The following is a 14,376-nucleotide window of genomic DNA, read 5'->3' as shown; positions in this document are numbered from 1 at the left end:
GGTTCTAGAGGAGATCCGGGAAATAATAGACCAGTGAGCCTGGGGTCTGCTTACTATTATCACACATTAGATAATGACCCACATTAGCAAAACCCCAATTGATTACTGCTAGAACACCCACATTCTTGGGTTTGTTTCTTAAACTAATAAAACAAATAATACATGCATTTAGTGAAGGGAAATCTTGCCTCACCAAGCTATTACATTTCTTTGAAGGTGTGAACAAGCATGTGGATAAAGGTGAGCCGGTTGATATTGTGTATCTGGATTTTCAGAAGGCGTTTGCAAAGTACCTCATGAAAGACTCCAGAGGAAATTGGAGAGTCATGGGATAGGAGGTAGTGTCCTATTGTGGATTAAAAACTGGTTAAAAGATAGAAAACAGAGAGTAGGGTTAAATGGTCAGTATTCTAAAATGGAGAAGGGTAGATAGTAGGGTTCCCCAGGGGTCTGTGCTGGGACCGCTGCTTTTTAACATATTTATAAATGATCTAGAGATGGGAGTAATTAGTGAGGTAATTAAATTTGCTGACGACAGTTATTCAAAGTAGTTAAATCACAAGAGCATTGTGAAAAATGACAAGAGCACTTTATGAGACTGGGAGACTGGGCATCCAAATGGCAGATGGGTATGGGCATCCAAATAGGTTCCTCTTTCCCACATCAAAGTGATGCATGTGGGAAAGAGGAACCCAAATTATAGCTATGTAATGAAATGTTCCACATTAGGAGTCACCAACCAAGAAGGGGATGTAGGCGTTATCGTTAATGATAGAAACCCTCTGCTCAGTGTGCAGCGACGGCGATGAAAGCAAATAAAATATTAGGTATTATTAGGAAACGAATGGAAAACAAAAATGAGGACATTATAATGCCTTTGTATTACTCCATACGACTGCACCTTGAATATTGTGTTCAATTCTGGTCACCACATCTCAAAAAAGATACAGTGGAATTAGAAAAGGTACAGAGAAGGGCGATGAAAATGATAAAGGGGATGGGACAGCTTCCCTATGAGAAAAGGTTGAAATGGCTAGGGCTCTTCAGCTTGGAGAAAAGATGGCTGAGGGGAGATATGATAGAGGTCTATAAAACACTCTTCAACATAATGATGATTCCACTGGCCAAATCCTTATCCAATTTAGTCCTTAACCCATTTATTTATGCTGATGATGTTACAATTTATATACCTTTCAGATACGATTTGACAGAAATCACCAATACAATTAAGATCGGTTTGAACACAATGGATGCATGGGCAAACTCATTCCAACTGAAACTAAATTCTGAAAAGACTCATTGCCTTATCCTTTCATCTCAACACAATAAGTATAAACCTTCAACCTTAAACATCCCAAACCCACTCTCTCCCAATCTCGGATAGCCTAAAACTGCTGGGCGTCATAATTGACCGTAATCTGACACTTTTGAAAGTCAAGTAAATTCCACTACAAAGAAAATGTTCCACTCTATGTGGAAACATAAACGTATAAAACATTTCTTCCCATGAGACGTATTTCGCAACCTAATACAAGCAATGGTACTAAGCCATTTAGATTACTGCAATGGAATCTATGCAGTTTGTAAAGGACAACTAACAAAGAAACTTCAGACCGCACAGAATACAGCAGCCAGACTGATATTCGGAAAACCAAAATTTGAAAGTGCCAAACCCCTTCACAAAAAACTGCATTGGCTTCCCACCAAGGAATGTATTGCCTTCAAGGTTTGCACTCTTGTCCACAGGATTATTTACGGTGAAGTTCCTGGATACATGTTGGACCTCATAAAACTACCACCCAGAAACAGTACCAACCTATCCTGAACTTATTTAGATCTGCATTATCCAGACTGCAATGGACTTGGATAAAAGTCAACTTACGCATCCAGCTTTTCTTACATAAGTACACAACTGTGGAACACTTTGCCAAAAGCCATGAGATCTATCCATAACCATCTTAACTTCAGAAAACTACTGAAAACCAACTTGTTTAAGAAGGCCTACCCTCCTGACCCAAATTAATTTTCTACTCTGTGACACAACAAAATATGGACCGTACTACACTTCTATCACCACCCCCTCTTTATTTCTTTGTTGCTTTATACTTATGTTTCTTACATGCTTACTACTGTACTATGTATTTATATTATTGAACCGGAGACTACCTGTACGGTATTGTGTAAGCCACATTGAGCCTGCAACTAAGTGGGAAAATGTGGGCTATAAATGTGTTAAATAAAAAAAATAACGAGTGGAGTGGAACGGGTAGACATGAATTGCGTGTTTACTCTTTCCAAAAATACTAGGACTAGGGGCCATGCAATGAAGCCACAAAGTAGTAAATTTAAAACAAATCATGGAAAATATTTTTTCAGTCTATGTGTAATTAAACTCTAGAATTCGTTGCCAGAGAATGTAGTAAAAGCAGTTAGCTTAGTGGGGTTTAAAAAAGGTTTGGATATCTTCCTAAAAGAAAAGACTATAAGCCATTATTAAAATGGACTCGGGGAAAATCCACTGCTTATTTCTAGGATAAGCAGCATAAAATGTACTGTTTTGGGGATTTTACCAGGTATGTGGCCTGGATTGGCCACTGTTGGAAACAGGATACTGGGCTTGATGGACCTTCGGTCTGTCCCAATATGGCAACACTTTTGTACTTATAAGTTTTATAGGTCTGTCTGATAAGAGCAGAGAAAACCTTTGATTTATATATGTTGGTCCAATAGAAGGTATTATACAGCATACAAATGTAGTTTCCTTTAGGAAGGATAGAGTTATAACTCTGCATTACATAATGTAAGTTTGTTTGGCATCTTTTGTTTAGGCATTGCACTATTTTTGGACTACTTTTGATACAAAATAGAATAACATTGTTGAAATTTAAAAAATGACACATTTCTTCAATTTTTACTTTCTATTGCAAACTTTTGTTGGTAGATTTTTTTTTTCAGGAAATATCATTTGATGCCACAAAGAAAATAATCTGGAATCTAGGGCTTTTTACAGCATACATAACATGGTATTTTGTATAGAGCCATCATGTGAATAGCATTTATTTATTTTTCATAGTTCAACCTTCCATTCTTGGCAGTGGTCTTCAAACCACATCTTCAACAAATACCATATGGAAAGCAAATTCAGTAGGACTGGAACACATAGGCAGACAGAGGTCTTCTTCAGATCCCCCTTTAATTCATCCTCCTGTACCACCACTGCGTATTACATCCGCTGCAGCAAGTATGTTGTGTTCCATGTAGTTGTCTGTGTGTGTATAGTTATTGCCATTAAAACCTTTGCTGTCTTCTGTAGCAAAGGTTCCTTTGTTAAGGGTTGGTGTGGGATTGGGTAGCATGGTTTAGGATTGTAGTAAATGATGAAAAGCATTCAAATATAGATTAGTTCAAGCTTTTTCAGTAGTAGTTAAAAGTGAGATAAATTCAGAAACAGTAAGTAATTCTGTCCCCAGAGGGCTTACAGTTTGTACCTGAGGCAATGGCGGGTTAAGTGTCATAAGGAGCATCATTGGAATTTGAACCCAGGCTTATTGGGCTCTCAGCCGCTGCCTTTAAGCACTATGCTACTCGTCCATTTTTCTATTGTTCTTTTGGCCCCAGCTGCTCAGGATATTAAACACTCTGATCGGTGATGAAAATTCTTTAGGAGGGGAGGCTTTATTTCTGATGTTGTGCTCGGTGAATTAAAGTAACTTGTCTCCTATGTTGGAAAATGGGGGTAATTGCTGAGTCTATAGTCTGTTGTCTTCTTTGTGTTTGAACTTTGAAAAATGTGTTTCTCTTGTAGGTTATGTACAATAGAAAAGGCTGGAAATTGTGTGAAGAAATTGTAGTACCATTAACAAGTCCTTTATTTTAACAAAAAAGAAAAAAAATCTGCTTTGCATAAAGTGATTTTGTTGCCCCTTTCTCTTTTTTAACTCCATAATGACATTGCTCTAAAGTAAATGCCGGGACTAATAGATAATAGTCAAGAGAGATATAATGAAATCACAAGGGGATTTATTAGACAGTGCCCATGACAGTAGTCATTATCTCTATTAGAAAATGGAATTTAAATTTTTTTTCTACTTGCTGACTTTGATGCCCTTGCACTGACTTGAGTGAATTGCAGTCCTTGCATCTTAACCGAAAGACTGCCATGATAATGAAGGAAAGGAATTAGCAAGAGGGAAAAATCCCTGAGCATCTGCAAATGGAGACACACTGTATCTGTCTCAAAACTTTGTCATCATTAGCAGCGAGTAGAACGGGGCAAGTTCTGAATGGCCTTATAAGTTGAAGATAAAGGAGGAATAGACTGCAAGTCTATTAGAGTATATATGAATCAGGAAAATTAAGTCAGATTTGATTCCTACATTTGTGATGAGATTTCTCATATACAGTAGACTAGTAATTTTGCTGATTACTGTTGTTTATTTTTTATTTTTTAGATCCTCTTTTGTCAGTTCCACCTCCTCCAGTATCAAAGACAGCCAGTGTTATAGAGGCATTGAACCAACAATCAAAGCAGTCACCTCCTCCTCCTGTTCCACAGATCAAACCTGTACCACCCCCACTGCCACCACAACCCCCAAGTCGCATTTCACACAAAAAGCCCACACTTGGGTAATTTCTGCTATTTTTGCCTTTATGTATTTGTTTAAAAGTTCTGTAATGTGTTTAAGTAGACATTTTTTTCCCAAATTTTGCCTAAAATGTTACCAGATCTGTGTGGTTGTACTAATATAGACTTACAGGTACAGTGGTGGAAATAAGTATTTGATCCCTTGCTGATTTTGTAAGTTTGCCCACTGACAAAGACATGAGCAGCCCATAATTGAAGGGTAGGTTATTGGTAACAGTGAGAGATAGCACATCACAAATTAAATCCGGAAAATCACATTGTGGAAAGTATATGAATTTATTTGCATTCTGCAGAGGGAAATAAGTATTTGATCCCCCACCAACCAGTAAGAGATCTGGCCCCTACAGACCAGGTAGATGCTCCAAATCAACTCGTTACCTGCATGACAGACAGCTGTCGGCAATGGTCACCTGTATGAAAGACACCTGTCCACAGACTCAGTGAATCAGTCAGACTCTAACCTCTACAAAATGGCCAAGAGCAAGGAGCTGTCTAAGGATGTCAGGGACAAGATCATACACCTGCACAAGGCTGGAATGGGCTACAAAACCATCAGTAAGACGCTGGGCGAGAAGGAGACAACTGTTGGTGCCATAGTAAGAAAATGGAAGAAGTACACAATGACTGTCAATCGACAAAGATCTGGGGCTCCACGCAAAATCTCACCTCGTGGAGTATCCTTGATCATGAGGAAGGTTAGAAATCAGCCTACAACTACAAGGGGGGAACTTGTCAATGATCTCAAGGCAGCTGGGACCACTGTCACCACGAAAACCATTGGTAACACATTACGACATAACGGATTGCAATCCTGCAGTGCCCGCAAGGTCCCCCTGCTCCGGAAGGCACATGTGACGGCCCGTCTGAAGTTTGCCAGAGAACACCTGGATGATGCCGAGAGTGATTGGGAGAAGGTGCTGTGGTCAGATGAGACAAAAATTGAGCTCTTTGGCATGAACTCAACTCGCCGTGTTTGGAGGAAGAGAAATGCTGCCTATGACCCAAAGAACACCGTCCCCACTGTCAAGCATGGAGGTGGAAATGTTATGTTTTGGGGGTGTTTCTCTGCTAAGGGCACAGGACTACTTCACCGCATCAATGGGAGAATGGATGGGGCCATGTACCGTACAATTCTGAGTGACAACCTCCTTCCCTCCGCCAGGGCCTTAAAAATGGGTCGTGGCTGGGTCTTCCAGCACGACAATGACCCAAAACATACAGCCAAGGCAACAAAGGAGTGGCTCAGGAAGAAGCACATTAGGGTCATGGAGTGGCCTAGCCAGTCACCAGACCTTAATCCCATTGAAAACTTATGGAGGGAGCTGAAGCTGCGAGTTGCCAAGCGACAGCCCAGAACTCTTAATGATTTAGAGATGATCTGCAAAGAGGAGTGGACCAAAATTCCTCCTGACATGTGTGCAAACCTCATCATCAACTACAGAAGACGTCTGACCGCTGTGCTTGCCAACAAGGGTTTTGCCACCAAGTATTAGGTCTTGTTTGCCAGAGGGATTAAATACTTATTTCCCTCTGCAGAATGCAAATAAATTCATATACTTTCCACAATGTGATTTTCCGGATTTAATTTGTGATGTGCTATCTCTCACTGTTACCAATAACCTACCCTTCAATTATGGGCTGCTCATGTCTTTGTCAGTGGGCAAACTTACAAAATCAGCAAGGGATCAAATACTTATTTCCACCACTGTATCTTTTATTATGAATTGAGTTGCAAAAGAATGTCTAAATGGATGTAATTTACTGCTTTGGTAATTCTCAATTTGGACATTCTTTTCCATCGAGTTGTCTGAGGAAGCTTTTAATCGTACGACCCCAGATGCAGGCTATTGGCTGAAACACAGAAATTAAAAGGGCTTACTGTGGGATGTGCTAAGGCATCCTGCAGTAAAATCCCAATGTGCGAGAGTAAACCACGTGCAAAAATTTCTGAATTTTTCTTGGAGGGGTTGTGTCAGGGCAGAGAATGGGCATGACGGCATGAATAAGCGCATCCACATTACAGTGTGCTAATTAGCTTAGGATTAGCATGTGAGCCTTGCCACCTACAAAAGGGTGGTTGTCAGAGTTCACGTGCTAATTTTTGTGTTGGTGGCCACGCGCTAATGGCAACATTAGCACATGGCCATTAATTGGGGAAATGGAAAATCAGCTGTCTTCCTTCTGCATTAAAAATGGCCTTAGCGCATGGGAAAGACCCTTGTAAGGGCGCGGTAAGGCCACTTTGTATCGCAATTTAGAAAAAGGACCTCATAGTATCATGAGTTTAAGCAAAAAAAACCCAAAGTTTAGTGTCATTTTTAGGATGGAATAAGTAGAAGAAATTCACTTTTAAAATATGTGCACGTAGATGTGGTGTCCACATATTTTATGTTTATACCAGTGTTATAAAAAGTAGAGCACCATACCTGTATTTTTTTACTGAAGTAAATTGGTCTTCAAATGAGGTTATGAGTCAGAGTCCCAAATCATCCCCACTCCACCACTTAGAGAGATATTTTAACCCTTTCATTAACATTGGTGTTTTTGTAAAGGCCTTTGTGACTCTATGTTCAGCGACATTGTCTTGAAAATATTCTTGATAAAAAAAGCATTTTCTCTTAAGTTCACTGTTTCAGAACATTGAGGAGGCAGTTTTCAAAACAGTCTACATTGTTGCAAATGCCATGGATATTTTTTCCCATAAACATTGCAACAATTTCTTAAAGGGAAAGTAGAGTATACCTGGCTTTTGAAAATTATTTAGGGAAAAATGTATCCATAGAAATTTGTGCATTTTTCCCTCTTCAGATATCTTTCCCTTCTAAATAACACACAAAATTTTGAAATTGCACAACCTAACCCTCCCTCTGAACCTACCTGCATTTCATACAAGTAAAAATATGCATGTGGTGTGCCCTGCACATTCTTTTATTTATGAAGATAGCAGGCAATTGTTAAGCAGCCAGTCTACCCAGATAAATAACCATTTCTCTGAGGAAAAGCAGGTCGCAATATTTCCACATGTGGGTGACAGTGGTTCACTAGCACAATGGAAAGTTCTAGCAGTGTCCCAAGGTTGAGCATGTGTCCCTCAGTCTCTCTCCCCCCTCCCCCCCCCCCCCCCCCCCCCCCCCCATTGAGCTGAGAGGATGTGTTCATGTGGTCCTCTCCTCACACTCTGTTCCTTACTCCCTTCGCTTTCGTGAGTGCCTTCCCATGAGGATGATTTTTTTAAATGTATTTCTATTTTCCTTACAGTTCACTTTGTTTTTTTCCACATGTTTTGTTTCCTTTATTTTTCGTGAGTGACTGCGCTGTTAGGCCGCTCCCCGACCTCAGTTTGAACACTGCCCCCCCCCCTTTTTTTGTTCAAGATTGAGGAGTTTAATTTAGATGCGATTCTTTTTTTCAGTGTCCAAGAAGACCCCCAGTGGCTTCAAGCGTGCGCCAAATGTCACTGCATTATTTCACTCACGGACCTGCACAACTGGTGCATTTGGTTCCCTTGGGCCAGATCATGACTCCTCTCTTTGTGATCTTTGCTTAATATGCAGACCAGAACACAGAGAGTGTGACTGGCTTAGCAGGAGCGACTTTTTGGCTCTTCAAAGGCTGGACCGTGGCATCAATCTCCATGGTTGCTTCAACATCGGTATAAACTGGGAGTGCACCAGCATAGAATGGTCTCAACCTTCCTCAACACTGGGCTCTTTTAGCAGGCCCCATGATCAGTCAGCATCAGACCCGACACCGGGGAGACGCTCAGATTCGGCAGTATTCTCTTTGGCACATGGGGATCGAGGCTCGATGTATCGGAGGAAGCCCAAGAGGCATAAGCATCGATCCTCCTTGACACGTTATCAGATACTCTGATACCTGAGAATCGCTGGCATCAAGAGAAGGACTTCTCTTCTGTAGAACTGGTGCTGGTGTGCCAGTCATCAAGCGGCCAGGTCCCTGCCAGCGGTTTGACACTGATGACTTTGCAGACTGCCTTTGCCCCTGCTTCCATGCCTTTCCTGATGCCTGGTGAGCGGTTCCAAAGCATGCTCCTAGAAGAGCTGGGACAGTTGCTGCAGGGTGCTCCCGCTTTGGCATCAAGGGTGCTAGTGGAGCAGCCCCAGGCCCTCTCCAAGGCTCCACTGATTCTAGTTCCCAGATCGTTGACACCAGTACCTCGCAGGGTGCTGGAGCCATGTCCTAACCAAGCAGTACTCCCTCTGACATCGGGGGAGGAAGCTTACCTGGAGTCTGAGGGAAGGGCTGCACCTCAATGCTCCTTGGTGCATAAACACCATTCCACTAGATCGAGGCCGATGCAGACCCAGTCTCCTGGTCCTCAAGAGGAAGTGACATCTGACTGGGGACCACTCATGAGAATCAGATGCAGATCCACATTACTTCTCGGAGGAGGAGTCATTGAAATACATTCTGATTCCTCACCGCCTCAAGAGAGACTGAAATCTCCTCCAGAGGCACTCTTTCACTTGTTTTGTACAGGAGATGGCTGCGGCCATCCCACTTAAGTTTGAGAATGAGAAGGAATCTAGAGCAGAGATGTTGTCTGTTCTGGGCCATAAGCATCCTCCTAAGGAAGGAGTCACTCTCCATTGCACCCTATTCTTAAGGATGCACTGATGAGAAATTGGGAATCTCTTTTCTCAGTGCAGGTAGCACCTAAGAAGGTGGATATGCAGCACTGTATCTAGAAGGCTCTCGGATTCGAGAGGGCCCAGCTGCCTTCCCACTCTTTGGTAGTTGAATCTGCTCTCAAACGAGCCAAGGGCTCTCTGTCTCATGCCTCGGCGCCCCTGGGGCGAGAGGCCAGAACCTTGATCTCATTTGGGAGGAAAACTTTTCAGGGCTTGATGCTTATTGCCCACATCCAGACCTACTACTTCTACACGAGCCTTTACTTGGAGTCTTTGGTTAATAGTACACTGTCTGATGGATTCTCTCCCTACAGAGCAGGTCTCTGAGCTTCGCCAGTTGGCCAATAAGTAGATGGAGTGTAGGCATTATTTGGCCAGGGGTGCTTATGACAGCTTTGATGTTGCAGCCAGGCTCTCTGGTATGGGGGGTAGGGATGCGCAAACTCTCATGGCTGCACGTGTCTGACCTGGAACAAGCTGTTCAAGAGAGGTTAGCAGATGTGCCTTGTCGAGGGGACAATTTATTAGTGAAAGTGGAGGAGGTGGCTGACCTCATTAAGAAGCATATGAATATGAACCACACTCTCTCTCAGCAACCTCCATCTGCATCATATTCCACAGGAAGATTTTCGATTGGACAAAGATACAGGTCCTACTACTCTCAAAGGCGTAGATACCAGCCCTCAACCCAGTCCACTCAGGCAACTCAGGGCCATAGTCCTCGGGCCATAGTCCTCAGGCAATCTGAGAGATTCAAGTTCTATGTTCTTAACATCCAAGTCATGAGGGGCAGAGATTGGAGGCTAGGATGCAGAAGGGTCGGAAAAAAGTCCAATCTCCACCAATCTTCTGAAGATAACTGCAGAAAAAGAGGGAACCCTATCTGCCACGGCCAGTGAGGAGTGATAAGAATCATGGTACCCCGGTTTTGTCTGAATTTCAGCAAGGTCTTCTCTATGAGAGGTAAGGGTGGAAACGTGTACAAAAGTCCTCTCCCCCAATGCAGGAGGAAGGCATCTGATCCTAGTCTGCCATGTTACCCTAGCCTGGAGCAGAACTGAGGGACCTTGTTGTTGAGGTGAGTTGAGAAAAGATCCACCGAGGGGAGTGCCCCACTCTCGGAAGATCTTCCTGGCTACACCATGTTGAGAGACCACTCATGTAGTTGCAACATCCTGCTTAGTCTGTCTGCCAGGTGGCAGTTCTTACTGGCTCATCCCATGAAGGAGTCCACTGCCACATACCCACTTCTTCCTGACACAAGGGATAGGATCCCTTACCCCCCTGCTTTTTGACATAGAACAACCTGGATGTCTGTCTGAATTTGGATAATTTGGTTTAGCATCTACTGGTAATCCTTCTTTAATCCATTGTTCAGCAGACATGAAATAAAAGTATTTGTTTAATGTTCCTGCTTTTTCTGGTTATTCTTTTTTTACTACTGTTTTATAGTCATATTTCTATACCACTTCCTTCCACTGCCATACTTGAAAAAGTCTTGTCCTCATGCCTTTCTGGTTTTCCATATATTTTTGTCTGTCTTGTTTTCTTCCTGAGATCCTTTTTTTGACTGCTACTTTTTTCAACCACCTTTTTTCATTTTCCTTTCATTGTATAATAATACTTTGGTGTCCTTTCTTTAGGTCATTTTAATTGACTACCATCTTTCTACCTTACAGGGCAACTTGCCAGTGTCTCCTCAGGGTACTGCCATGTTTTAACAAAATTGTTTCTCTTGAAGTCCAGGATTCTGTCCTTGATGTGGCCCATTTCTTCCTTTTTTTTTCACATGAAGCCATACTATCTGATGATCACTGGAGCTCACATGACTGTCTACCAGGACATTAGAAACTCTTCCCAGATGACCCCAGGTCTAGTATCTGTTCCCCTCCTCCTGGGTTCAGTGTAGGATCTCTATATTTGTGATGCTGTAGATGATATTTACATTTATGTATCTCCCACTCTTCTCCCAAAGAGCCTCAGTGACACCAGCAACTACAAAAAACCCAAATACCACACTGCAAACCTCCAACTAATGCTTCTGAAGAACTAATAGTAAACATTCATTAATGTTTTTTTTCCAGACAGTGAGACAGGCAAATGTGAACAAACTAATTAGACCAGGGATGCGGGAGTTCAGGCCTCGAGCACCACAAACAGGATATCCCTAATGAATATGAATGAGAGAGATTTGCGTACAGTGGAGGTAGTATTCATGCAGATCTCTCTCATGCATATTCATTAGGTATATCCTGAAAACCTAGCCTGTTTTGCCGCACTCGAGGCCTGAACTTCTGAGTTAGGCAGCCCCCCCCCCCCCCGCCAGTTTCCTTCACTCCTGATACCAGCTTAATTCCTGCATTCCCACAGTTTGTCTAGTTTGTTTTTTCCTGCACAGCCAAATGGACTTTTTTTTTCCATCAAGATCAGCAATTCCCATGCTTTTCTTTATCTTTTTGGAGCTTTTTCTGCATCTTGTGGCTTTCTTTTGGAGGAGTAGCCTAGTGGTTAGCGCAGTGGACTTTGATCCTGGGGAACTGAGTTCGATTCCCAGTGCAGCTCCTTGTAACTCTGGGCAAGTCACTTAACCCTCCATTGCCCCTGGTACAAAAATAAGTACCTGAATATGTAAACCGCTTTGAATGTAGTTGCAAAAACCTCAGAAAGGCGGTATATCAAGTCCCATTTCCCTTTCCCCTTTAGTTCAATATACCTTTCAAATTGAGAATCATTTCTCCTAAGCAAAGATAAATCCAGCCTGGACTAAGAACTCATCTAAATGGATTTCATTCTTTGTAGCCCCTGGTACCTGCAGAAAAATACTGTACCTTGGTCCACCTGGTTGAAGTCCTTACACTAAACTAGAGGTTTTCATAAATCCCATGGTCAATCAAATTGTCCTAATTCAAAGAGACATTCAGGTAGCTAGATCTACTGTAACAAGCAGGGAGGTTACAGTCATTTAATATCCATGGACTCCAATTTACTCGAGTGTCCCAACTAGTGTGCCTTCAGTCCTTATCAGGTGTGCCATTGAAAGAAGTCATCACTGCCTGATACTCAGGTCCAGACTAGCACATGGGCTGTACCCTCAGAATCTCATAACAAGAAGTACATAAGTATTGCCATACTGGGACAGACCAAAGGTCCATCAAGCCCAGCATCCTGTTTCCAACAGTGGCCAATCCAGGTCACAAATACCTGGCAAGAAACAGCATTGGTTCTTAAATGTGCAGGAGCTCCTTTCTGAGCATAGAAACACAGCTTGCCACTGACCTTTCTAGGATCTTAGAATTAATAGACAACTTGAAGGAAACATTTCACCTCTGCTTTTTGCAGCACGTTACATACAGCATCACCTCCCCTTTGTCCTAACAGTCCCTTCCAGTCTGTGGTGGAACTTCCCTAGCTTTCCTTTTGGTTACATGAGTCTTCTTTCCATTTCTACCATACCTGCTCTTTGGAAGGTGGTGTGCTTGAAAAAGTTGGGAAACACTGATTTACTCCATTGTAATGTTTTTTTGCGGCCCTCGTGAGTGACCTGTGCAGATAAGTCTGTTTTTATGATGGCCACCTCATCGGAAGAAGGAATTACTGAAACATTGGTAGTTCTTGCCATGCTCCCACTTCTGCTGTCACTTGCTTTCTCGCTCACAGTGGAAGCTTTAATTCTGCTGTCACCACTTCCAGGTTCACTATTTAGGTTGCATCATTTGAGGACAATCCCTGGTACTCGCCGTTTAACCCCTTCTGTATCACAAGGCTTTCTAATATGGCCTGTCAACAAAACAAAGTTACCCTCACAAACAGGTGTAAATCATCTCTACCATGTTTAAGGCAATTCTATAACGGCATCTGTACCAGCCATAGAGCCAGTGTTGGTATTAGCAGTTAAATACTGCATATACTGGCACAGTTTTTTGTAAGAGATATTCATAAGTTTGAGAGCCCTGCTCGTGATTAGCCTAAGTTCCACTCATGTGTCTACCCCCTTGCAAGTACACATTATGTAAGTTAAGTGGGTATTTACAGAATAGTGCTTTAAACACACACACACACGCTGTTATTTTAAACATTTATATACATAACCAGTGTGTAAATGTTAATATCTGTATTACAGAATTATCTCCATAGTGTTTTATCCTTCCATATACTTCTCAGTCAATTAATGTTTAAAAAAAAAAAAACAGGTTTGCAACTATACACTGATGGTCCTTGTCCTTCCCCTTGTAATCAGTCCCTAAGTGGCTATGACATCACCTTCGTCTTCTCATTTCTACTCCATTACTGCTAGCCAAAGATAGCAGGTAGACATTTGACCACCTTGGGTTCTTCTATGCCTTTCTCCAAATCTGTTTCTCTGATTATATCCCCCAGCAGATGGCATGTTCTCTGATACTTTGCTTATGTTCTCTTATGCACCGAGTCGTCTCTTCCAATTCTTGTTTCCCCATCAGGTGCCTTTGTGGGGCTGTCATCTTTAAGAAGGCATTTTGTAGCAATACCACTTTGAGGTCTTGTCTTTCCAGAACCAATTTACTCCTTGCCTTTCAAATCCTTTCTGGGAATGTAGTAGACAGATTCAGGACTCTGGTTATGAAAGGGGGCAACTTTAAATCTTGCCAGTTCTACTGAAAACTGAGCCATGCCTTTTCTTATTCTGTACATATAGGGCAGCACAAGTGCCTCCAGAACATCCCTCTAGAGACTGAATTATGCTCCTTTTTTGGGAATTAGATTTGATCAGTATCTTTTGTATTATCTTTTCCAAATTAAACAGTTTTATAGCGTTAGTCTGTAGACAGAAGTATAACTACGTATGTTCAAATAGGTATATAATGCAGTTTGGGTCCATAAAAGTAGATATTTAGTTTCATTGTAATTTCAGTGGTTTTAGATAGGAATAAGATGACATTTCTTTTGTTATAATAATTACAGAACTGAAAAGTCATCTATTGGAATTAACAAAGGGCAAGCTCGAGGACCTGGAACTTTAAAGCAATCTGGTGAGTACTTAATTATGTAAGACAAATTCAAGTTTACTGCCATATTCTCTCTATATCACATTGCTTTTGGAAT

General features: G+C 41.9%; 1 protein-coding gene across 5 annotated transcripts in view; it reads left to right on the top strand.

Annotated features, from left to right (window-relative positions):
- Positions 1-14,376, top strand: part of ASAP2 (ArfGAP with SH3 domain, ankyrin repeat and PH domain 2) — a 333,390-nt gene that overhangs the window by 262,570 nt on the left and 56,444 nt on the right. For 3 of the 5 annotated variants that reach the window (XM_030198894.1, XM_030198893.1, XM_030198892.1), the window contains exons 23-25: positions 3,074-3,241; positions 4,452-4,626; positions 14,236-14,303. In XM_030198894.1, the coding sequence (XP_030054754.1) occupies positions 3,074-3,241; positions 4,452-4,626; positions 14,236-14,303 (411 nt within the window). The remainder of the gene's footprint in view (positions 1-3,073; positions 3,242-4,451; positions 4,627-14,235; positions 14,304-14,376) is intronic. The other 2 variants (XM_030198896.1, XM_030198895.1) reach the window with 1 other exon arrangement.

The sequence above is a fragment of the Microcaecilia unicolor genome, chromosome 3 (assembly GCF_901765095.1).
Source record: "Microcaecilia unicolor chromosome 3, aMicUni1.1, whole genome shotgun sequence".
NCBI classification, from domain to species: domain Eukaryota; kingdom Metazoa; phylum Chordata; class Amphibia; order Gymnophiona; family Siphonopidae; genus Microcaecilia; species Microcaecilia unicolor.
The sequence above is the reverse complement of the archived record's forward strand: the minus strand, read 5'-3'. Positions and strand labels throughout refer to the sequence as shown.